Source organism: Lepidochelys kempii, chromosome 21, assembly GCF_965140285.1.
Source record: "Lepidochelys kempii isolate rLepKem1 chromosome 21, rLepKem1.hap1, whole genome shotgun sequence".
Lineage (NCBI taxonomy): Eukaryota > Metazoa > Chordata > Testudines > Cheloniidae > Lepidochelys > Lepidochelys kempii.
The window spans coordinates 6,895,837-6,921,135 of NC_136400.1; the positions used below are offsets into that span (position 1 = coordinate 6,895,837).

A 25,299-nucleotide genomic window follows, 5' to 3' on the forward strand; every position below is an offset into this window, starting at 1 on the left:
GTAAGTCCCACTGAAGGCAAGTGCTTTGTTGAATCACGGTATACGTGAATGGGTGAGGGTAGCAACATGGCCTGGGTGCTTCACTCTCTCAGCGACTAGGGAATAAGTCCTTCCTCTGCTAGTTCGTTGTGCCTCACCTCTAGCCCTTTGAGCCTTCATTTTAGAACAGCTTCCAACATTGTGCTCTAATTGTGCTCTGTGGGATTTCGTTTCAAGGCTATGCATTGACTTTAATGACCAATTGGCTAAAAAAAAAAAAAAACTATTTCGTTATGCTCTCTCTCCTATCGCTGTACTCCATACAAAATGTTATAAACAGGACCTTTTGTACTAGTTCAGATTAGAACACAACACAGAGCTGTTTATATCTTTGCCAAAGCTACGATTCTGTAGCATTCAGTGCACAGCGTGGAGGGGTCAGATTTATTCCTGATGTCACTTTGTTGAAGGTAATGAAGTTTCCAAGAACAGCTTTGGCCTCTTAATATTTAATATGACATTGTTGTCACTTGATCTCCTAACGCTTTGGAATGATTAATCCTCACAATCTCCCCGGGGGAGGCAGGTAAGTTTTATTACCTCATTTTACAGATAGGTAACCCAAGGCAAAGAAGTGAATCTCACCACATTCTGCTCTGTGCAAGGCACATTTCTTTTACTTTGCCCTCTCTACCGTAAACAGACAGCTGTGTGTGTTGATTAGATATTACCCACATACTCCATATATGTGTATTTGTGTGTACACAGATAGTGTGTGTATATAATATAAGCATGCGTGTGTATATAAATCCAAAACAAACATGGCACTGTTCCCATATCTGCCCTGGGGAGAGGATGACTGAACATGTGACAGATGCTAGTCCCGATGCATAATGCCCGCCTGGAAGGCGCTCTGATAATACAGCGAGGAGTGTGGCTTAAGAGCCTACACCGACTAGACGAGGGAGTGCAAGCTCCCATGAATTAGTGGCAGCATTGGGAATAGTGAGTCAGTTCTCATAGCCCCCATGTTGCTCCACCCACTCAATGCGTTGCTCACGTGGCTTGATCGCTCTTCAACACACCCTTATGAGTGGAGCGAAGTGGGAAATGGTGTCACTTTTATCAGAACTCGGACGGCTAAGTAGCAGCAGGCTATTGACTGATCAGCTTTGCTAGCCATAGGAAGCTACCAAATAATAACGATAATGAAGGTGAGAGTCTGCATGAAAGATCAAGTGTCATGGTGGATTCTCCATCACTGAGCATTTATAAATCCAGACAGGATGTTTTTCTAAAAGATCTGCTCTAGGAATTATTGTGGGGAAGTTCTGTGGCCTGTGTTATGCAGACTGGATGATCGCAATGGTCCTGTCTGACCTTGGAATCTCTGAATTAGCAGTATTTCAGTATTTCCCAACCAAGATTGGGACCTATTGTGTTAGGTGCTGTATATCCATGGAGTGAGCCATGGTCCCTGCCCTAAAGGGTGTACAGTCCAGCCATGATAAATAGTGGGAGGGAGGAGGGATTTGTATTTGAGGCACAGAGAGGGTAAATGACTGGCCAAAGGTCACACCTGGAATCCAGCCCTCTTGAGTTCTGTAGCAGTGCCTTAGCCACAAGCCCACCCTGTACATACATTGTCTTGCCCTTTTTATCATCTGTTTCAGTAGATGTATGAAATCCTAGTTACAGAGTCAGGCTGGGGATTTGATCCGTTTTCCTGTCTGTTACAATTAATCCCTCTGAGGGTGGAAGCCTCATGCCTTTTTCTTTATGTTCAGAGAGACAGCAGCAATGTTCCGTAGAGACGACTGGCAGCGGGGTAGGAGGGGCCTGTCCACGGAGACTGATTGCTGGGGAACACAGAGCAGGAAGCAATGCACAAACTATGCTTTCTTGGCTGCATTATCCCCCACTCTCTGGATTTTATCTCGTCCTGACTGCTCTATGTCGGCTCCATAGCCAAGAGCCTTATGCTAGTGCTTCATCCCATCCACTCAGAGAGAACCCCTCAAGCTGGCTAATCCGACTGCTTAACTCGACTACAAGTCTGACACTTTATTTACTTTGCTTGGGCGCAGACCCTTCTGCTTCCTTTCCAGTCACTTTGTGAACGTAAACACCTGCTGCTGGTCTGTGCTGTGACAGCTCTCAGCATCCCGCCAGGACATGGCTTCCCGAGGCATTCTGTTGCTTAGTATGGAGGAGACAGTAGCCGCTTGTCCTTTCTTCAGAAAATACTTCACAAGTGCAAGAGTTGCATCTGCATCTCAGGGAGAAGGAGCAGCGGGTTTTGTTTTGTTTTGTTTTTTTTGTATATCTGGCTAAAGAGAATAGCTGCCCCTATATCCAGGAAACGCAAGTGAAAGGTCCAATCATGCTGGCTGTCATGCCCCTGTCAGTGCAGAGAAACTTCAGTGAGCACTAAAAGGATCGCTAACGTGTAGCAATAGGTCAAACAAGTCTGGGTACAGAGACCCCCGCTAGATAAAAAGGGAAGACTATATTTGCACCAGCTTTTGTTTCAATTATCTGGTTTGTTTATATTTTGCCTCTGTGCCTTTCCCTCCATCCTCTGTGCCCTGAATTCCCATCAGTGAACTGGGAGTTATGATGGCTGGGCTACGATCAACTCTCCCTTCTTAACCAGCTAGCCCCTCCTCTGCTGTGCTTGTCGCTGCCTTCCCCTTGGGTCATACCACCCACAGATTGCTGGCGGGCTGCCATCTCAGACTGCCTCTCCCACCCATCTAATTTTATGCACTGCAGTCTTCTCTTGAGACCTGTCAGCAAGGATCTGTGCTCGGCAGAAATAGCCCTAGGAGAGTAATGACAGCAAAATGGTTGCTAAATAGGGAATGGCTGGGGCACTGCAGCAGTAAGGTCAATTATAATCAACTTGTCTCCATATTCGTCAGACATCCCAGGGATGGGGAGCAGCTGGGGCTGTAACACATCTTAGAGAGCTGCCCTGATGAAGACAATAAGGTATCAGACGCATAAGGAAAAGGTAATCGTCCCATCCATTTGCCATGGTGGTACTCTGTCTTCTCCCATTGTTGTGAACATAACATCCACTAGTTTCTCTTGTTGTTTTGCGAGGCTTTGGATATTTGCAAAAGTGCCTAGACCTGGACCCTAGAGGCTTGTGACTTAACTTTTCATCCACCCAACTGTGGAGCTAGAGAATGAATGGACTTCTGAATGCAGGTGCTCACCTATCAGTACAGGGTTCTGCCCCACTGGCATGCAAACTAAATGGTGTACACCTGTTTAGTGATTAACACACTTGCTGTCTTTAAGGCTCAGCTAAAGTTCCCCAAAGTATTTTCAGAAATTCTTATGAACGCTGAACTTCCTCGAGGGCTTTCTCAACCAGATGATCTCCAAATGCATGGCAGACACTAGCTAAACCTAACACCCTGCCTCTTGTGAGGAGAATAAACGACATGCCCATTTTACAGATTTCTAAACCAATACAGAGAGTTTAGCTGGCTCGGAGAGCTCACAATAAGACGATGGCTGAGCAAGGAACAGAACCCATAAGTCTCAACTCTCATTCCTCTGACCTAACCACCAGAGTACACTCCTCTTCCTGGTCAGGGAATGGAGCCCATGACACCTGATTCCTAAGCCACCTGCTCTAACCACTGCCCCCCCCCCCCAGCTATGAATAGAATCTAGGAGTCCTGACTCTGATTTGCCTTGCTCAAACCATTAGACAAACGCGCTCACTTACTCTTTCTCACTCTCTCAGAGCTGGGAACAGAATGTAGAAGTCCTGATTTATGATCTGCTATCCTAACTGCACTGCCTCTTGTGCTGGACTACGTAGGAAATCATCTTTACCTTCTTAACATACAGGACAGTGTTACTGAACTCAGAGCATAGGGAGCTCATGACAATAGCAAACCACTGGTTAATTTCCATGGGTTTCCATTTATTACAATGGTAATCCTGAGTAGAGATCAGCTATTTTGATTCCTGCTAGGTCCCAAGTAAGCTTTCTCCATAAGAACAAACATTTTCACAGCTGTAAATAAACATGGACTTAAAAAAAAAAAGTCACAGAAAGAATGATGGCTTATTTTTCATCCCGTTTATATAGGCTGTCTTGTTATGCAGCTTAACATCTTCTGCTGATAATGATGAAACGCTACTAACTGGCTAATTTTGAATGTTGCTGTCATGTATGCATTTTTCCAGCCACTATCTTTTCTTCGAGGCTGCGTCTGCTGAAATGACGCCTCTCTCTGTTTGTCAGAGGGTCAGGTGCAGCCGATGAATTTCTCCCCTTGAGAGATCCTGAAGCTCTGAGCTCACGCTTCCAAGGATTGAGGTGACTAGCTATGGCAGAACTAGCTGAGGGCCCTGCAAGAGGGAGAATTAATTAAATGCCAGACTGCCAGATCTATGAGAGAGATTGTCAGTAAGGACTGGATCCAGCAGTTCTAACTCCACAATACAGGCCTCTACCATGTAAACGAAAGGGCTAATTTTGCTGGCTATGAGCAGTTAGTAGGTGGCGATCCTGTATGGGTCAACCACGGACTGGCACCAAGACATGCCTGGCCAATGTGTTACACCTCTTTTACCCTGGAAATAAATCCCACGCTGCTGAACAGACGTCAGATCTCCTGCTCTGAAGAGGATTCCTATCCGTTGGGCTGCTGAGCCACCATTAGAGTCTGGGGTGTGTGGAATAAGCCATTTGTTCTCTTCCATTACCCTTCGCCTGGTCTCATCTCTGCAGCTCAGCCAAGGGATCCATCAATAGCAGAGGGGCCACTGCAGAAGCTTCAGCAGAATGACCCAAGAGATGAATCTGGCTCATAGTGCATTAGTCAATGAATGCTGGGAAATTAACCCTTTACTAGCTGCTCTAAAACACCTTGCTGCGTAAAGCATACATGCAAAAACAGTATCTGGTCTGATGCCACAAGGTAAAGGATCCACGAGGCAGGTTAGTTGCCTCCAGATTATTTAATACGCCAAGGAAAGAGCAGGGGGTGGAAAAAATGGCCACCTCTTTGACAAACTGCATATGTTAGGAGCCGGCTGAATCTTAAAGGCTGCAGGTGCGATGGGAGGGAACCTGAAATTTGTAGCGTTCAGCCTATTTGTGTAATTTACAAGAGTCCGGACAATTCTGCTGCTGCTGTTCCCATGGAAACAGATGTTGGCTTGCAGAAAATCTTTACGGGTTTTGTTGTTTTGTTTTTTAAATTTAGGTCCTCCTGCCTCATTTTCAGAGAGGCAGGACATTTTTGCTACCTGGTCCCTGCTTGCCAGGGCAGGCCAGAATTTGACTGGGCTGTTACCAACCCACAAGCTGTTAAGCATCTTGAGATCCCTCTGCATCTGCCCCCATGCCAGGGCAATGCTAAGACTATCCATAAAAATGAGGACACCAGCTGGAGTCAATCCATGGATGGATTTTTGTCCTGCTTGTTCTGTAGTTGTACTTGACATTGTCCTCTGCTCTGACCATATTTAAACATAAGTTGCTAGACGAACCTGTCTTTCTCTCTCTCCCACTCATCTAATGGAACAGTCTGACTTCCAAATCTGTTTGGTGGGTTTGTTTCCATGGCAGTTGTTGTCTGTCTCTGCGTCCCTCCCTTTCATTACAGAGCAGGCCCCCAGCAGCCAGTGAGATGGTGTAGGTGGAAGGAGGTCTAGCAGCTATATACACTGCTGTGGCTTTTTTACCATTTAAAAAGCAACTTCTAGGCTAAGCCAACTCCTATCTTTGTATATGAAGACTCTGGAGTCTCTGTAGCATGTTACGTAAGCTTGGTTCTTGAGAGACAGTTATTTTCCAGCTTGTCAGGTCTGGCTCAGACAACAGGGAAGTCATCAGTCATGCAATGAACACGTTGGCTTTTGTGGCCGAACTGATCTACCTATCGCTGCAACACATTTCTCTATCTAGAGCAAACCCTCTTTCTTCCACAGTCTTGATCTTTCACTTCTTTTGTCTTTTGCAGATGTTAATGTGATGCAGTTTATTCTCGCTGGGAAGGTAAGTCTCACTGAATTACTCTTTTAAGAAATGATTGCCAGGCAAATGAAAGATCGTAATGTTATGTTTTAAAAAGCAGGGTGTATTAGATCTGATGGGCTAATAGCATTAGCACTTATGAACGATTTTATTAGCATTTGCAAGAATGAAACCATGAGGACAGAGACTGTGCAAGCTTCCCCACATGCATCTCTGTTGATACATTCATGATCAACCCTGCAACATCTCTGGTATCCTGTTAGTATTCATATTCCTGTAGGACCTACAGATCCCAGCTAAGGTCAGGTCATGTGGTGTAAGGCACTGTGCATACACATAATAAGAGCTAGTCCCTTCCCCAAAATAGTTTACAGTTTCAAATAGACCAAAGGTGGGAGGGGAACAGAGAGATGGTGTCTTGTCCAAGATCACACAGCAGGTCAGCGGCAAAGGCTGGAATAGACCCCCAGGTGTCCTGAGTCCCAGTTCTGGGCCTTCCCATTAAACTCCCCTAGTACTGGCTGTCTCAACCCATTTTATGTTGCTCTGTAATGTAACCCATGCCAGCTTGCTGAGGCGCCCTGCGCCCTTCTAGTGATGGCTGGGCCACCTGGAGGTTGATGAGCCTGCGACAGCCTTGGCTAATAAGAGAGGTGAGTCTCTTCAGTCGGGCATAACAACTCATGCACTGGCTGGAGGACAACACCTCCAGTCTGTGACGGATTTTGAGATTTCAGAATTTGGCTTTGTTGGGCATCGGAATGAAACCGGAATGCTTTTTCAAAATTCAATGTCAACAGCTTTTGATTAGATCTTCTGTTCCATGTGAGAGACATTTGAAATGAAGACCTTTCAAAATGCAAAAGCAAAATGTTTCATTCCCCAGTTGTTGAAACGGGACATTTCAGCTTTGTTTGAATGTTCACTTCTTCCTTTCCCCTGTGCCCTCCACCCCGTTTTTTCCCTGAAACAAAAATTCAGAGGAATTGATAGGACTCCACTAAGTGTTTCGAGTGTGATGGGGGAATCTGCATTTTCCAGTGGCAAATGGTTCCATTGAAGTTTTTCTGAGCTGTTCTAATCCAGAGATCTCAGGTTTGGTCCCAGCTGTTGACCATTCACCCATGTTTTTCTGAGGTGAATAAATGTCCGTTAGGGAGCATGGCAATCTCCGTTTTAAAGCGGCTGAAAAATGAGTCAAACGTTTTCACCAAACAATTTTTTTCTTAAATACTTGAAAATTCTACAACAAATATTCACTGGAATTTCACTTTTTGAAATTTTTTGACCAACTTTCTGTTTTCATTTTTCATGCCACAGGCTCCGGAGTCTAAAAGCATCTTAATGTATGTAATACATAGTGATAGGCACTGTACAGACATGTAAGAAGAGGAATGATCATCATTAGAGGTGGGAGCCTAAGCCGCCAAATTGGAACACTCAGGGAGTTTGAATCCAAGGTTTCAGAGTATCCTAGTAGAAACACAGGGATCAGTAGACAAACCTCCTAGACCCTGACCCACAAAAAGAGGTGTGTGACTTTGTGTGTGAGAATAGTTCCACTGGGACTACTCACATGCTTAAATTTATGCAAGTGCTTAGGTGCCTTGATGGATGGATGGAGCTCATTTGCATCTTTTCACTTACTTATCCATAGTGGCTGTTTCATTTGGGGGCACGTCAGATTCCCTTTCCACAGTTCCTTCCCCTTACCTTATAATTTATATTCTACTCAACCAGGTGTTTCATGGCCTGAGAGGACTTTTTTCATGATGATGTTCCCACCTCCATAGCAGTCAGCTCAGATCTTGCAAATTCCTTGATGTCTAACTTTTCAGCTGTCTGGATTGAGCTGTAAACAGTCTGTTAAATAATAATAACTTATAAATACTAAGTATCTAATAAAACCAAACCTCTAATAAGCCCTCCATTAAAATGCACATTGACATTCTTTTTAATTTTTAAAGAGGCAAATGCATTTGTAATTAGCATTTTAACATTAGATTGGCCATGTTCCTAAGGTTTCTATTTAAATGCAAATTAAATCCTCCCGCTGGAAAGCTAATAGGAGATGAAAATAGCTGGTAGGGGATGGGAATTCGCTTTCATGTGGAGTCATTTTAGTCATCTTGCTGTTGATTTCTTCATTTTTTATGGCCTGGTTTGCTTTAAAAATAGAGCTCCTATGTAGAACTGCATGAAACATCTGTAATAATTAACCTTGCTTGGTTCCGGACAACACTGAAAGTTGAGCTCAGAGTCTCCGAAAGGTTTGCTAGCTTTTTGCAAAGGTGGACAAAGGTTAGAACTAGTCTGGGCCCAGTTTTAGATGATCTAGTGCTTGGTTTCACATAGTAATCAGGTGAGAGAGGAAGGATGGTCCCATGTTAGGATCCTGGAGTAGGATTTGGAAGTTTCGTTTCCAGCTCTGCCACATGCTTCTCGTGTGACCATGGACATGGCACCTGGGGCCAGATTTTAAAATGTATTTAGGCATCTAAAGATGCAAATGGGCACCTAGGGGGCTGGAAATTAGCTGCTTAGGCTCTTTTGAAAATCCAACTAGGTGCCTATCTGCATCTGTAGGCACCTAAATACCTTTAAACATCTGGCCCTTAACTCTCTCGGTGCCTCAGTTCCCAATCTGCAAAAGGGGGACTCCTTGTCTGAGCTAAGCACACATGCAACCCACACTAAAAGAAACTGAGTCTTTGTTGCCCTGTACTGTCTGATGTATATAACAGCTTAAAGAGGCTACTACAGATAAGATAATAGGACAGGGTGGGGGGACGTTACAGGGGCTGAGCTCTTTAGGTCAAGTGATAGCTGCTCATGCTTTTAGATCTGAAGCATGCAGGTTCAAACCCTACTACATATCCAAGCCTGGGTGACTATACACCGATAGAGTGCTATGCATGTGCTGGTTTAGGATGCATCCATTGTCTCAAGGAGCTCACAGATTTAGGAAGTGATATCCAATGGGATCATCAACCATTTTCCCAGGCATATGTGAACGTGTGCAATTCAATATGAAGAGAGTCAGCAAAAATAAGTGGTAAAGAGAACGAATTAGAGAGAGTTTCATAGTGTAGGGAGCTCCTCAGTAGATGGTGACGTTGGCACCAGAAAAAACTGCTCTGGACCATTATGCAAATATAACTTTGGGAAGCAACTGCTGGGATATACTTTGAGAAACAAGGTTGGTGAGGAATATCTTCTGTTGGTGGAAGAGTCAAGCTTTTGAGCTCCACAGAGCTCTTCTTCAGGGCTGGGAAAGTTAATCAGAGCGTCACAGCTGAATACAAGATGGAACAGATTGTTAAGCATAAGGAGTTAACACATGTTCCAAGAAATTGTTCAAAATGAAGTGGGCAATTAACACCAACCATCATAGGACAAAGGCAAGTTAGTGGGTTACAAAGTGTTGTAATGAGACATAAAACCAGTGTCTCTCTAGAACCCCTGACCTTTGGTGTCTAGCAGAGTTATGAATGTAAGATCCCAGCCTCCTCTTCTGAAGGTGTTGTGCAGGTTTCCTTTGAGGACAAAGACTGAGAGGCCAGCTATAGAGTATTTTTGTGAAAAGTGATCAGTTGCAGGAGATAGGGTGTTTTTGTCTTATCATTTTTCTGTGTGAGTTCAATTTAGAATCTAGTGATTGTCTAGTTTCACCCACGTTGTTGTTGTTGTTTGGGCATTTGATGCACTGGACAAGGTTCAGCACATGTTGTGATAGGCATGTGTAGGACCCTTGGGTCTTCAAAGGTGTGTGTGAGGGCGGGGTGGTATTGACCATCATAGCAGTGGAGATATGGCTGCAGGTTTTGCATCTGTTATGACAGGGCCTGGTGCTGCTTTGAGATGGTGGGTCCTGGCCTTGAGAGGCTAGCTTCTGATGATGAGCTTAGCGATGCTACAGGATTGTTTGAAGGCCAAAAGAGAGGGTTTGGGAAAGATTTCTTTCAGGATGTGGTCCCCATGGAGTATGGGTTGTAACTGTTTGATGATACCCTCTTTGGGTTCTCATGTGGGGTGGTAGGTGACAGCTAAGGGTGTGCAGTCAGTGTTTTTTTTTCTTTTCTGTATTGAAGCAGACTCGTTCGCGGCATTAGGGAGGCCCATTCCGTGATGTGCTCTACTTCTCTCATGGAACGTCCTCCTTTGGGGAAGGTGGTTTCAAGTGAATCAAGCAGTTCATTAAATCTTGCCTCGTCCTCCGGGGCTCTGGCTCAAGCCAAACAGACACAAGGGATCATTTGCATCTCTCTCCCCTGCCCCTAAAGGATCTAGGGTGTGGACTGAGCAGCTGCTTAATGAGATGCTTTCTGAGACCTTGAGCTAAATTCAGTCCTGGCTCAAGCAGGCAAAACTTTCCACAAGTCAAGGGAGTTACATTTGTCTCTCTAGGGCTACCTTTTGGCCCTCTGTGTCTCATTGGAAACATCTCCTGCTTTTCATCTTTCCTATTTTAGTTCTTCCTTCTGCCTCCCTTTCCCTATTGCTTTTGTTTTCCCTACAAGTTCAGAGAGAGAGAGAGAGAGAGGCCCTCTTACAAAACATCCTGTGCTAGCACTGGGTGCCATAAAAGGCTTAGCATGGCTCTTATAATACACACACACGTACACACACATCTCTCTGACTCAGGGCACTGAGAAATACAGGTGGTCACACCAGATGGGGATTCCTCTGACTCTAATTGGCTTTCATCTTTTGTAGGAAAGTGATTAGGTCAGTTGGATTTATGCAGCTGGTTGATTTTCTTTCTCCCCCCCCCCCCCAGAAACCCAGTCTGCTTCTTTCTTGCTTTACTTTCCTCTTAACAAGGGCTGCAACCTCCTGGGAGAAGGAGACAGACCAACGCACAGAGAGAGAGAGAATGGCTGTTGAGAGAAATGAGACAGAGGAACAAGGGAGAGGAAGACAGATTCACAGCTGCTCTTGCAGGAGTTTGGTGTCTGGACTTACTTGTATTAAAGTTGCAGAGCATTCTGAATAAAGAGCAAGTCTTCCTTGGGACCCACCGCTGCCTCGCAAAAACTGTAAGTACAAGACATTTTTGAAGTATTTCTTTGGCAGCCGAGAGAAAATTCCACGCTCGCTAGAGGTCATTGGGTTATTAGTGTGTGTGTATATGAGTGCAAGCCTTGCAAGGGAACAGCTTCTTCTTTCACACATGAGCATAGCTTCTAAGGCGCAACCTGGGATGAATCTTTAAGAGCATTAGTGTTCTCTAAAAGAAATACGTGGGTCAGGCCAGGGTGGTAATTTTCTCTCAGTGGTTGCTTTTTAATTGCTTCAAAGCTAAGGTTGCATTGAGTATAAATTCTCAGAGGGTGCTTCTAGTTGGCATCTCCTGAGGATATATCTGTGGGGCTGCAGCTCACCTTGCCACAATCCAAAGCCAGACAGTGTCAGCCTTTTGCAGTCCAAGCCAATCCTTGAAGGAAAAGAGGCCCAGATCCTCAGTTGATATAAAGGGATGAAGTCGATGGAGCTATGTTAATTTACCCCAGTTGAAGATCTGGCCCAAGCTCCTTAAATTATATTTATAGAGGTGGCCTAAATACCACAGGGATGGGTATATCACGAATATGATTGTTGAGGCTGAAAGATATGAAAGTGAAACTTGCATATTTGACCCCGTGAAAAATAAAATGACTTGTAGAGATCAACAGTAGTTATGACAGGGTGGAAAGGAGGAACACAGCATGGGGATTAGGAAGATCAGGAAAGGGTCAGCGTTTGCTATGTGAAGTGGTTTGTTTTTCTTTTGTAGGAATTGTAGCTCTGAGTCTCTCCTTAGACAAATCCCAGGATGAATCAAGCAGTCCAATAAATCTTGCTATAGCCTCCGGGGCTCCCCAGCCACACAGGGGCAAGGGATAATTTGCATCCCTCTCTGTCCTAACAGGCAGAATTTCCAGAGGTGTGGTGCCCACCCCCTCTAAAAATCAGACAGTCATTTCTTTCTCTTCCGCCCCTGATCTGGGGCTCCTGCAGATTTACCTTTGCCCTGCTGTTAGCTGTAGAATATTTCCTTGCAAATGCCGTTCTGTCCTCCTGTTTAGCAACATCGGAAAATTACATTTGGCATGATAAGACGGCAAATAACAATCTCAAGGGGCTGCTAATGGGGTTAAAACCAGGCAGGAAGTTAAATATTCATAGTCTGCTGTCTTTGCATTAAAACTGTGTGCATATAAATTAAGAATGAGCTCAATGAACTGCCCATTGTAGCAAAGGTCTCATCTCTCCTCACAAAGTTTCAGGTAATTCCCATTTACCAAGACAATCTTTCCCTCTCTCTTTCCACACTGAAAGCATCTTTTCCGCTGCACAACATTTTGTAGCCATGGAATCCTGGAAGAAATAGGGCTTGCTGGGGTTTTGTCGGGTTTTCTGGTAGCTGTCGAGAGACTCGATTCAATTTGATGGGAGGTCAGCAAATGTCCAGTTCAACCCGAATATATATAGTTCATTTAGAAGCCTCAGCTGTCAGGCCTTGTGCAAAGGGGAAATAATGTTGGCACCAGAGTGCCAGTTTTCAGAACGATTTAAAGCCTTTGCAGCTAAAACGTGGTATAATTTGGGGTCATTTGAAAGCACAGGCTGGTAACGCAATACTGTGTGGGGCAGGATAATCATAAAATAATGCTCTAAGCTCACAGCTTTCAGATCCGCATATGGAAGGCCTTCCTATCTGCAGATATTGCTGAGCTGCACCGCTTTTCTGCGAGGGTAGCAACAGCAGGGAGAGAGGCTTTATTTGTACGGGATCATGCTGTAAAGCATGAAAATCTTTGGTAAGAGGGCCAGATTTCCAAGTGCTCAGCACTCACAAAAGGCATCCGAGTTGCAAACAAGATGCTGCTCCTGTTTAGGCACCAAAAGAAATGGCCAGAATTCCAGGGGAGCTCTGCAACTTGGGTGCCCACTGGGTGCTGAGTGCTTGGAAATCTGGCCCCATTATGTGTGTTTCGCACTGAGAAATCTGGCTCGTTGCTTTTCTGAAAATCTGCCCCACGGTGTATTTCATGCTTTGCTCATTGGCTATGTCTTCACTGCAAAAAGGTGCATTTTACATCAAACTTGGTTGCTCGGTGTAAAATTCAAATAGAGAAAAGATATGGGTAGTTTTTCACCTCCATACAGCTCCCAAAGGTCAACCCCAGGTGGTGGGCAGAGAGTTGACCTTGAATAGCTGCATCAAGATAAAAACAACAATGCCTTGCTTCCACTAGGATTTTACATCGAGAGAGCTACCTTGATGTAAAAACCCACTTCTATTTGCAGAGAGGACATAACTAACGAGGCCTGATTCTGCTAGCCTTGGGGCTTTTGCCACTGATGTCTGTCAGCCCACGAATCGAGCCCTTTGCACTAGGTTCACCTTGGCTGAAATTCATCCAGAACATTCCATGCAACTAAACGAACCAAAAAAAAAAAAAAGCACGTGAATTAAATTTTATATATTTTTAGATGAGCTGAAGCAGCTGATCTTGAAATGAAACATTATAATCAAAGTTTACAGGACATTCGCTTGTCTGGAACGTTTCAGGACACAGCATGTGTTTATTTAAAATACATTGCATCCTGCCAACTTTTTGTGCATGTAGCAACAGGACAAAAAAGGTTGAAAGAAATATTCATAATTATTTTTTTCCCCTGGTTTGGTTGTATTTTGTTTCTCCGTAAGCTTCCTATCCTGTTCTAGAAAAATGTAATTTTTGTTCCTGTTGTATTGTCAGGAAGCTCCAAGTTCAAATTTTTAAAATGCTGCTTCTTGCTTCTCTGTTAACGGCACGTGTAACAGGGTGTGCTGGTGCTGTAAGGCAGGCCTACGGTTCAGTTCTTCTCTGAACGTTTCACCAAGGTGAGTCAATTGAGCTGGATGAAAGCTAGCGTGGGTATGCTGCATGAGCTGCAACTGCACCCCTTGACTGCAATACCCCAAGAAGTGTACACAGTACAGGGGTGGAAAACAGCCACAAGGAGATGTGATCTTCAGCACAGTCCTTGTGGTGATTATGGAGCATGTAGCTACGGGCTCCATGCCGAGGCCTCCCTCCTGCCACCAGGTGTCCCATGAAGGCTGGATCGGGATCCCACGTGCGCTCCACATCCGCTCAACCTCATCCTCATATGTTCCCACAGGCTCTAGATGGTGACATTCGAAGAGCAAGTATCAGCTCGGTTCTCAGCCCTGAAGCACCTCCCTTGAGACGGTGTCTCTATCTCCGAGCCATGCTGCCTGTAGTCTCCTCCTGCTCTTTTTAACTGAGTGCAGGCAGCCGGTATGATTGAAATGAAGCAGCTCGCTCACAAATGTAGATGCTGTGCTTGGGGAACAGGAGAGGAGATCTTTCGCCAGTGTTTGCATAACATTCCCAACCTATAGTTGCCCGTCTTCCTGTCTCTGCTGCTGTGACTGTCCCCAGAGTATTGAGAATAATTGTGGATTCAGCTATTGGTATTGGTTTGCTGTCATATTATTCACAGCAAAACATTCAAGCCTCCTTGACCGTTCAGATAGCACACAGCAGACCTGCACAGCGCTTATCTGATGTGACATTTAGGTGAGTACAAGAGCTTTCTTTTGGGGTCAGAAGGAATATAGGTTTCTGGTGTCTTTCTCAGGCTGGTGGCTAATCTGCATCTGTCTATCTAGCCCACTCCTTGGCAACAGTGCGACCAGTCTGGGGAGCTGTAATATGGTAGCATCGTGATCCTCAAAGGGACTCTGTCAGATGTCATGGGCTTAGCTCACCTCTCAATTTACAGCAGTGTAAATCAGGAGTAACTTCACCAAAGCCAGCAGAGTTCAGAGTCGCCTGTGTAAAGCCAATGTGAGATGAGAATGAAGCCCTACATTTTTAAGAAACACAGTGGCAAATCAAGCCTTGTAACTCCATGGAAATCAGTATCATTCCATCAGCTTGGAGCATGCAGTGGTGTACCAGGCTCCAGATTTCCTTAACCTTTGGTATAAAATGAAAAGAATTGTGAGCATCACATTTACTTTTCAACATCTAAGACTTGGAGGGTGAAAAGAGACTCCCTTTCTTTTCGAGTCATTCTCTAGTTAGGTTTCACTCTCGGCTCTCAGGCACTAACTAGCCACAAGGGTACAACGTTTGGGTTTGCTGATGCTTTAGGACAGTGTTTAAATACAAACAAAGCTGTTTTCACTGGAATGAAGATTCAAGACTTAAGTGGCTCTTAGGCCTTGCTGTGACCCACTGCGCAGGAGTTACCATTACAGCATGATGCCCTTTGAAATATGAGAGTCTAGGAGAGGAGAGAGGTAGCAAAAAGGACCTACCTGCATTCTAGCAAACCTAGGTGTGTTTGGAGTTCATTCCCCGCCAGCTCACTCACGCACAATCACTTTACTACAAGACTTAACACACACAGCTGTTAATAAATTTCAAATGGCTGTTTCATGAAGAGCAAATTGCTGCAAATAATGTTGCTTTAAAAAACGTGGGCCTGGATCTCCAAGCAGGAGTGACTCTGTGTAGCTCTGTTGACTTCAATGGAGCCACGCCAGCTGAATATTTGAAAAGTAACATTAATTGTGTGTGTTCTGCACTCCCCCGAGATACCAAACAGTGAGCTGTTCAGAGCGTGATGGAAACCAGAGGGCAAGGAATAATGGTTTTGTCTGTAACAGCTTCCAGGTTGTTGTTTTTAACTCTTGTAGAATGCAAACTATGGGCTAGAGCAGTGGCTCTCGACCTTTCCCGACTACTGTACCCCTTTCTGGAGTAGGATTTGTCTTGCGTACCCGCAAGTTTCTCCTCACTTAAAAACTACTTGCTTACAAAATCAGACATAAAAATACCCAGTGTCACAGCACACTTTTGTGTCCATTCTTATTTTTACCATATAATTATACAAATAAATCAACTGGAATATAAATATTGTATGGACATTTCAGTGTATAGTATATAGAGCAGTATCAACAAGTCATTGTCTGTATGACATTTTAGCTTGTACCGACTTCGCTAGTGCTTTTTATATAGCTTGTTGTAAAACTAGGCAAATCTTTAGATGAGTTGATGTGCCCCCTGGAAGATCTCCGTTTACCCTCAGGGATACGGTACCCCTGGTTGAGAACCACTGGGCTAGAGGCTTCCGTTGCTGCGCACCCTTTGCTCCCATCAGTTTCACCTCCCATATTCAGGCCCCATGTATTTTTCTTTCTTGAGGTTGTAAATTTCATGCCTTCCCTGCCACCTTGCTTTCAACATCTTGTCACCTGCTTTGAACCACAAATGCACTGGGTGGTCAAGGGATGCCCCGCTGCTAGGAGCTTTTATCCTGGCAGTTTCTGGCCGAGAACGATTCGGGCAGCTCTGGCAGCTGGCTCAGCATGACGAAGAGAATCTCTCCTCTCCCATCTCCTTTGATAGAAAAGCAATTACTATTCATTTTTGTTTTAATATAGCCATTTAGGAAGAAAATGTTAACGCTTCCAATTTGTTTGGTATAATTAAGTGATCATTCCATTTGCCTGGGAGTAGATGAAGAGGAACATGGCTGAAGTAGGTTGGGGCTATTTGCTCAGCACATTAGTGACAGCCATACAGTCCCGAGGCATAGCACAGTTATTACTTGGGAGTGAAAATCCTAGTGCCCCTTGAGAGAGGTGGGAAGGACTAAGTGTTTCAGGCTGACCTTAACTATTTTTTATTGTATGTTGTTTAGAGGTGGACGGCAAGGCTAGAAGATTGTTTCAATGCCAACGCAGCAGAATTCATACGAGGTAGCAGATTAATGCACTAGACGCTCCCCTTTGGATGCCCACACGTGGGTTCCATTTGACTTGGTCACAGCTGGAATGAATTTGGCAGGTCTCTGCTTAGTCTGTCCTCACTAAGGGCCTGATCCAAAGCCCAGTGAAGTCTGTGGAAAGACTCTTGTCCACTTCAATGGGGCCAGGATCAGGCCTATGGGTTTCCTATGCTCTGATGCAATTGGGAGTCTCTGATGCTCAAGTGTGAGGCTCAGGGTTTGCTCCAGGACAGGATTAAGAGAGGTCACTGGCTGAACTGTCTGGGAATCCCAGCAATGAAGGGGTGGGGGGGACCTTCAGGGAAGGGCTGAGGTGCATTGGCTCATTACTGCATTGTGTAGGAGAGCCCAGACCTGGTATGTACAGTAGAACCCCTATTTTGCTAATTAATTGGAGTTTCAGGTCATAAAATCAAACAGTTCATAAAATTGAACAGCTCAAATACAGCAGGTGCAGGGCATAAGTTGCAGCCTGGTTCACTGCGCGACTTTCGTCTTGTCATTCACCCCATGGCAAAGCGATTCCCCAAGCACTGAAGGCATCGGAATGGGAAGGGATATCTACTTGTTCGTCATCGCTTTTATTCTCCCGTGTTTTTCTCCAGTTGGGAAAAATGGTTTGTATAACTGGTTGGTCATAAGACTGGTGCTTGTGAAATCGAGGTTCTACTGCAGGGTGTGGAGCTTCAGGTCAGGGCCAAGATCAATTAGCAAAGCTGTCGGGGGGAGTCAAGAACCCAGCACTGGAAAGCAGGTTCCTCAAGATCAGGACTGAGATGCACTGGCAGGGCTGTATGGAGGCTCAAGACTGGAGTAATCAAATTGCTCCAGGTCAGGAGGGAGATGAACTAGCAGGATCCCTTAGGCTGAAAGAAGCTTGCATAACAAATGTCTGCACTGTGCAGTGTTCTCAATCCCTTCATTTTCACCACCATTGCAGTTCCCTAATGAGACCGCTGAATACAGACTGCGGGATTGTGACGTTGCCTCCCTGTTGTTGTTAGCCCCTTTATGTTTGGGTTACCTTAGATTTTGCTCCTAGGCCCTGTTGTCTCAGTTTTGCATCGCTTTTTTCCCTCAAACCCATGCTGAACTGGAGTGACCACCCACTGAATCGTATGCAGGAAAGTCTGCTTCTTTCAGGCCAAACTGCACAGAGGCCTCGGAACCCTGTGCCTCTCCTGCTCCAATGAGGATCATGCATTTCACAAGGGAAGCAAGGCAACTGACTCAGCACGGGGCCGCATGATCCGCTCAGGCTGCTGCCAAAGGCGCTGAAAGGGTTATAGCTCTTAGCAGCTCATGTGTGAAAAGAGTTTGATGGATCTCAGTCCAGTTGTCGGTGGTCAGCTGTCTGCATCACAGTTGCTCTCCCTCTATTGGCAGTCCCAGTGAAGAAGCCAAGAAGTGATTGGGCTAGGCAGACTGAGCTCACCTGCAGGTGGTCCTTACAGATCAAGGCTAGCGATTGATGGGCAGGACAGTGGGTGCGAAGTTTGCTTTGCTGATGCCAGTTCTATGCCCACCCGGGGATAAATAATAATAATAGCTTGCTGTTCTATAGCACTTGCCATCTGTGGATCTCGCGGGGCTATACAAACTATCATTATCCCAACTTTCCTGATGGGGAAAACGGGGGATTAGTGATTTGGCCAAGGACATCCAGCAGGTCAGTGCCAGAGCTGGGCACAGACAACAGGTCTCCCTGCACTACCCACTGTGCCATAGCAGGGCTATCAGTTCTGTCCTTTGCCACAGCACTGAATTCAGGCTGGAAATTTTCAGCCATGCAGAGCCTTTGTGATAGCCCTGGTTCCTTTGGCGTGAAGAACCTCTGCCCCTCTTTCCTTCTGGGGAGAATTTGCTCATGCTCCACAGTGCGGTTCAGTGAACCCATCAAGATACCAGCTCAGATCCAAATCGATGGGTGATTAAAGGGAGTTGTAGGTGGCTGTTGCTAGGCTACAGACTCTCTCAATCTGCTCTCGCTGTCAAAAGGTTCTGGGTTGGGGAGATCTGAAGCGATGCGGCCGGGACTGGAGGAGTAAGTGCTTCCCACCCTTTCAGTGTGTGTGGACAGCCCTGTCGGCCCAGAAGCAACCAGAGGCTTCTCATGTGGGAGGCCTGGCTCCTTAGGAAGCAATGCCAGGCATTGCATGAGATGCGCTGTGGGTTAGTAGGAGGTGCTGCAGACATATCTCCTCTGGAATTCTGTGATGGCTCCTAGTTCTGGCAATGGCAAGGGGCATCCCAGCCACTGCCTTTGGGCAGAGCCATGATCTGCAAGTGGCGGTGTGAGCTCAGGCTGCTGGGATGGGGTGCACAGGAGTGTCTGGGAGCAAGTTGTTTCCTCTCCCTCTGCTCCTGCTGATGCAGAGGGACGTGGGACTGGCCTTTTCCCCTAAAAAGCCAGCTGTCCCCTAAAAAGCCAGGACCACGCAGCCAGTTGCTGACTTTGCTTGGGCATAGGGCTTGCCATTACCTTATTTTTGAAATAGGATCATAGGTACGAAAGCGCCATTAGGCTATTGATCCTACCCCCTCCCCCATCCCAAACAGGAGAGAGTGTCCCCCCCCCGCAATAGCGCAATCGCAGTATCAGAGGCTTAAACTGACGCCATGTTCAGTCTTAGCCAGAAGGTTGAGACGAGATGATGGGCGTTAGCTTCTCTAAAACAAAACCGTGCAGAGGAGCAGGCTCAGGCTGCATCTCACATGCATCAAGATCCCTAAAGCTCCGGAGGAAGAGGGCACCAAGTCAGATAGGCCTGCACTCTGGGAGTCCAGATTCCTGTTTTTTTTCCCCATCTTGGACACTGATTCACTGTGTGACCTTGGGCAAATCACTTCACCTCTCTGTGCCCCTCTGTCAAATGGGGATAATGTTACTCTGTGAAGGCACTTTGAGATCCTCCCCTGAAAAGTGCTATAAAGGAGAAGTATGAAGCATTACAATGCCAGGTGCAGGAAGGTTTCCCATATAGGCTAACAAACCTCCACATGTGCTCTCCTTTGATAGTGGCAAATATCCATTATTGCCAGAGGCCTGAATTTCAGGGATCAGTTTGTGACACTTGGAGAGGAGCATTGGCTGCTGGAGCCAGAAGTGCACCTATGCTCTGTACACAGTGTGTGTGTCCAGGGTGCTGCAGTCCCAGAGTGATGGGATATATAAATTCTACTTTACTTTAAGCAGCTCTGGTTACATAACGAAGGCTGAGTTTCTCACTGCGGTTTGCACCCCTATTTATACACAGGTGTGAGTGCGTGGGTGGCTGCCTCTCTCGCTCCCCTTTTGTGTGTCTGCTCTCCTCTGTCGCTCTTCATTTGTTCATTTCCCCTGAAGGTTTGACAGCTATTCAGGGTGAGAGGAAAAAATAATCCCTGGTTTCCAGTGGTAGTTTGGGACTCTCTCTCTCGCTCTCTCTCTCTCTGTCCTGCTGGGCTGCTTTTTGGATCTTTTACAGTTCAGCTGTAATGCTGCGTGTGACAGTCAGAGAGCTGTGGCTGGAGGGTTGGTCTCTGTACTCCAGCCTTTTTGCCTTTCCCAGCAGGAGGTACCATGGTAGGTTTCCCTGGGGGTTTGGGAAGACGTTGACAATGGGCATTAATATTAATCTTGTCAATGAAGAATTAAACAAAGAAAAGTTCCTCATGAGCTAAGAAAGCTCTGAGCCGGGGAGCAGACGGCTTGCAGCATCCTCGGTTGGAATGTCCTGTGGGGGAGGGGATGCTTGGAAAAGCGGGGGAGCGAGCTGAATCCAACCTGTGCCTTTTATTTTTAGGACCTGGCTCCGCGTGAGCTGCTCTGGCAGATGTGGAACTGCAGGATTAATGGAGACGTGATGAAAGGTACCGGCTCCTTCTTCTCTCTCTCGCTCTCTGGTAGATGGGACCTCTCATTATGGGCGACTGCATGGATGCATTGCTCATGAAGGGGTTGCTGTGCTCCCGGCTGCCCGGCTCTCGGGGGTGGGGGGGGGCTGTTTCTTTGTATATTTCTCTGTTGGTTTTTGTCTGTGTGTGATGCTTATCTCTGGCTGTGTTTTGCAGCTTAGCCAGCCCCCTGGCAAGCAGGACAGATGCTGCCTCATCCCTGACGATCCGCAATGGAAGTGCCCAGTACCAAAGACTTCCAGTGGAAAACCCTCGCCCCACTCCCCAGTGGCAGGGTCTACTGCTCGCTGGTGGAGGCAGGCGGCCAGGTCTTTGCCATCGGAGGCTGCGATGGCAACGGAGTCCCCATGAACTGCTTCGAGGTTTACTCCCCCGAAGCCAACCACTGGAACTCTCTCCCTCCCATGCCCACGGCCCGGGCCGGAGTAGCCGTGGCCACCCTGGGCAAGCGGATCATGGTGATAGGAGGGGTCGGGATGAAGCAGACGCCCTTGAAGATAGTGGAGATGTACAACATAGATGAGGGCAAGTGGAAGAAGAGGAACTCCCTGAGGGAAGCCTCCATGGGCATCTCCGTGACGGTGAAAGGCAAGGAGAATTTGTTTCCTAGGCAGCGTGTGGGGAGTCGCACTGCAGAGAGAAAGGGTGGAGGGTAGGACATGGGTTCAGCTTATGTATCTAGCCAAACAGCTTTCAGAGGCACTTGGGGTGGTGAGGGGCTTTGAACAGGGGCAAGGAAACAATCCCCCTTCCCAAACCCTGCACTGGGAACTCGAGCTGAGCCTTACCTCAGGTTGGAGAAGTTGGGTCAGGTAGACCCCTCCCCCTTGCAATGTTCAAACGAGGCAGGACTGGACCAGAACCACTGTAAAGAGGACTTTTCACTGACGCTGCTGAACCCAGACAGACCCTGTGGTTCCCACTGGCTCTCCAGCTCTGCCTGTGGATGGTGAGCACTCTTATGGCCGTGATTATTTTAGACAGGCACAAGCTGCATTGCTGCAATCCAAACTTTCCCAACATTGGGTGACTTTTGGATCCCAGGTTTTGGCTTGTGCCCAACTCTAATTTTGCCGGTTTTCTATAAGGCAGAGATGCCATAGGGGTTATGTAGGGCCTAGTTCTGCTCTCAGTTACACAAGTTTCAATCCCGGATTGAATGGAGAGCAGAATTTGGTCCTTGGGATGGTCCCATTCATGTGTATTTCCAAGGTCTTATGGCCTGATTGTCAGAGATGCGGGAAACCTAAAGCTCCCGTTCATGTCACTGGCAGTGATGAGTACTTAGCACCTCTGCAAACCAGGCTACAAGAATCATAAAATGGCTTAGAATCCGTGAGCGGAGACAATTACTGTGACTTTTCCCAAGGGGCTACGAATAGGAACAAGTTGCTCTCGGTTGGCATCTATTTCCAAGGGCTGTACAATTGAGATGGTAGGCTCCTTATCTCTCCTTCCATTTGGGCCACAGGATGGGTGGGATCCACCACTTTATCTGGTTTGGCACTTGTACCACTGCCCTCTGGAGAAACAGACAATGGAGCAGGCAAGTCTACTGTAGCCATATTGAGCTACTAAGTAGACAGGTGCAGTCATTCTGCCTCCTGATTTCATTATAAATGGGAAAAGCCTTGAGCTTTCCCTGGCCCACCCCAGCTCAACAGCCTTTCAGAAGTCTTCCAGGGACAGGGCTGCAGCTGACCTGGGGCTCCTCTGGCGGGGGGGAGGGGGCGCGTTCGGGGCCATTGATTGATCTGCCCTGGGGCCCAGAATCGCTGTCGGTGGGCCTGCCACCGGCAGCACGCTCACCCCGCACCACGCTGCATGTGTCCCTAGGGCCCCTCTCCACCGGCTCCCCCGTGGCGCCAAGCGGGGAGGATGCATCCCACCACTCAGTGGCTTGACTGGTGAAGGGTCACGGCCCGGGGGGAGAGGTGCCATCACATCACATGTGCCTCCTCCCTCCGCAGACCACAGCAGCCGTCTCAGCCCGCCCCACTCCCTTGTAGCTGGAGTGGTGGAGCGGCATTGGTGGGCATGGTGTGAAAGAAGCCAGCCACCGGCTGGCAAGGGAGCATAGCGCAGGGAGCAGCAGCCAGCCGCTGCGCAGGGACACTCTGGGGGAGGCACCCGGGGGCAGCGGGCAGGGCCAGTGGAGCCGGACCCCCGTGCTCTGAATATTGGTGGAGCATGGGCACCGCGGGCCCATGTAACCCACCGCCTATGCCCGAGGCCCCATTGTGAACTCCCTGAACCTCACGGCCAGTTTAGGGAGAGTATCAGTAGGTGCATTTCCAACAGTCAATGCCCTAATCTTCCTTGGAGAGAGGGTGGCAATTTGCCCCTGAAAAGGGCCAGGTTGCGATACCCTATGGGGCTACTCATGGAATAGGGGGATTCTGCAGCATCGGTAGGGATATCCCAGCCGGATCCCAAAATTTGCACCCGTGTAAATGAACCAACTGCACAAGTGTGAATGGAGCATTGATGCCTCCCATTGCCTGATTCCCACTGCTTCAGGTACTGTCATTAGAGGCACAAGGGCCCTGGTTTGCACAACTGACTGAACTGTGAGTGCAAAATGCAGGTACAAATTCTGTGGTGCAAGAAAAGGAGGTGTCTTTTGGTAAGCTCCAAACACTCCTCTTTCCTCTGCCTTTCATAATACTATGGCATTAAATGGACAAATGGAAAATCCTTGTATCAGGGCTCTGGCTTGCCTATTTAGGCGTCTTGTTTATAATTTCTAAGCGGAGGCCTGGAATATTAATTTCCTTTGGAATGTGCTGCCATGCAATGAAAAGCCCCAAGCTGGGAGCCATGTTCTTATGCAATGAGCCCGAAGGTCAGTTAGCTTCCTGACGCGATCTGGATCATGAACGCGTCTTCTGCCTAATGGCCAGACAGCTTCTTTGGAAGTGGTTGGGTTTTCATTTATTTTTAGGTGGATTAAAAAGGATACTGTCCAGGCATTTTAAAAAAAACCAAAACCCAATGTTTACCATTATCGAGCTGGTTTCATCCCTGCTGTAAGTCTGCTGGCTTAAACACAGATACAGCAGGGATCAATTTGGCCGGAGAAGTCTGGAACATAAATCCTTCCCACAGTATTTTGTCTTCCTTGAGCAGACTAGTTTGTTAGTGTAAGGTTGTTCAGAAGTTGGGGGTGGGGGTGTGTGTGTATATGCTGGTGTGTTATAGGGTTGCTTGGGATTGCTAAGGGCTTCCTATACTGGTTTATTATTGTAGGGATGCTCAGTAGTGCTCTGCTCTGGGTACACTGGGAGATTATTGTAGGGATGCTCTTGTGGGCCAGGCTGCTGCCATTGGGTTCTTGGATTTCATTTCTGGGAATAGAAAAGCCTAGAAGCGTTTGTGTAGGAGAAACCCCGCCCGCCCCCTGTGTCTGTATGTAAAGGGTTCCATCGGTGAGGACTGCATTTGTTGTTACCCAGGGACAGATGTGGGTGACAGGGAGTCAGCTATCAACAAATCGGTTCTGTGCCTTGTGTGTGTCCTGGCTTGGGTCACAGGACTCACCATCTTTTGCCTGCTCTGAGGCGGTTCAAACGCCCTCCCTAAGTATGGGCTGGAGAGTGCTGTGTTGATTCTGCTGTAATTTGAGTGCTCCTCCTGTTTCTATGACCTCATCTCCTCTTCCAGGGAGAAATAGCCAGGTACTCGTATCCAGCCAGAGTGAAACAACACAACCGGCTCCTCCACAGCACCTTTCGCACCCTGCCCCCTCAGGGGCCAAGCAGCCCCAAAGGCAAACAGTCACCCCACCTTAACCCCTGTGATGCAGGCTAGGACAGTGGGGCATCAGCTGGGTACAGGGAACACCTAGACTGAGTAGCAGGAGGGGCTATGGGTTGGGATTGAGGTGCTTTGGCTGAGCTCCACATGGGAACCCCAAGGCTGGAATAGCAGGGGGTGCTGCAAGTCAAGACATAAGGCACCAGCAGGGCTGTGTGAGAGCTCAGGCACGTATCTGGCACCAGCCAGGGATCTTAGTCCTCACTGTCATGAGCCCCATTTCCCCTCACAGAAGGGATGGTCTAAGCAGGCTTAATTCTGTCTCCGTGCGGAGGGCTGATCTCTGGAGATCCCTCCCAGCCCTGCATTTCTATATCGAAAGCAAAGAGCCCCTGTGTGACCAGGCTTTTCCCTCCCCCCATGACCCTCTGGCATTATTTCCCTATTCCCCAGTCATTTATTTGCAGCTCCCACTGTGCCACCAGTTCTCACCCCTACCATGTGTGCTTTATTGGGCCTGTAGGGGTCTGTCTACACTGCACCTGGAACTGAGCTTCCCAGCCCAGGCAGGTAGACTTCAAAGACATGCTAGCATGCTAAAAATAGCAATGTGGACATTCCTGCTCTGGTGCAAGCTCAGGGTCTTAAGCCCACCTGACCACCTAGGGAGCCCAAGCTCCAGCCTGAGCAGAATGCCCAAGTGGTTATTTTTAGCTTAAGCCCAGCTGGCGGGAGTCTGTCCGCCTGGGCTGGGGGGCTCGCTCCCAGCTGCAGTGTAGACATCACGGAAGACTGAGATTCAGGCTTGTGAGTTGCTGGGAATGTGGCTAATGGACACGGGATCGGCTCCGTGAAACGCA

The 25,299-nt window shown here is 47.2% G+C and overlaps 1 protein-coding gene across 2 annotated transcripts in view; it reads left to right on the forward strand.

The window, feature by feature from the left end:
• Positions 1-5,934: 5,934 nt before the first annotated feature.
• KLHDC8A (kelch domain containing 8A) overlaps positions 5,935-25,299 on the forward strand; it is a 28,305-nt gene continuing 8,940 nt past the window's right edge. Inside the window, exons 1-4 of one of the 2 annotated variants that reach the window (XM_073319684.2) lie at positions 5,935-6,010; positions 10,814-11,028; positions 20,572-20,638; positions 20,840-21,271. In XM_073319684.2, coding sequence (XP_073175785.1) covers positions 20,896-21,271 — 376 coding nt within the window. In that variant the 5' untranslated portion in view covers positions 5,935-6,010; positions 10,814-11,028; positions 20,572-20,638; positions 20,840-20,895. Of the gene's footprint in view, positions 6,011-10,813; positions 11,029-20,211; positions 20,352-20,571; positions 20,639-20,839; positions 21,272-25,299 lie in introns of those variants that run through there. The other variant, XM_073319683.2, reaches the window with a different exon arrangement.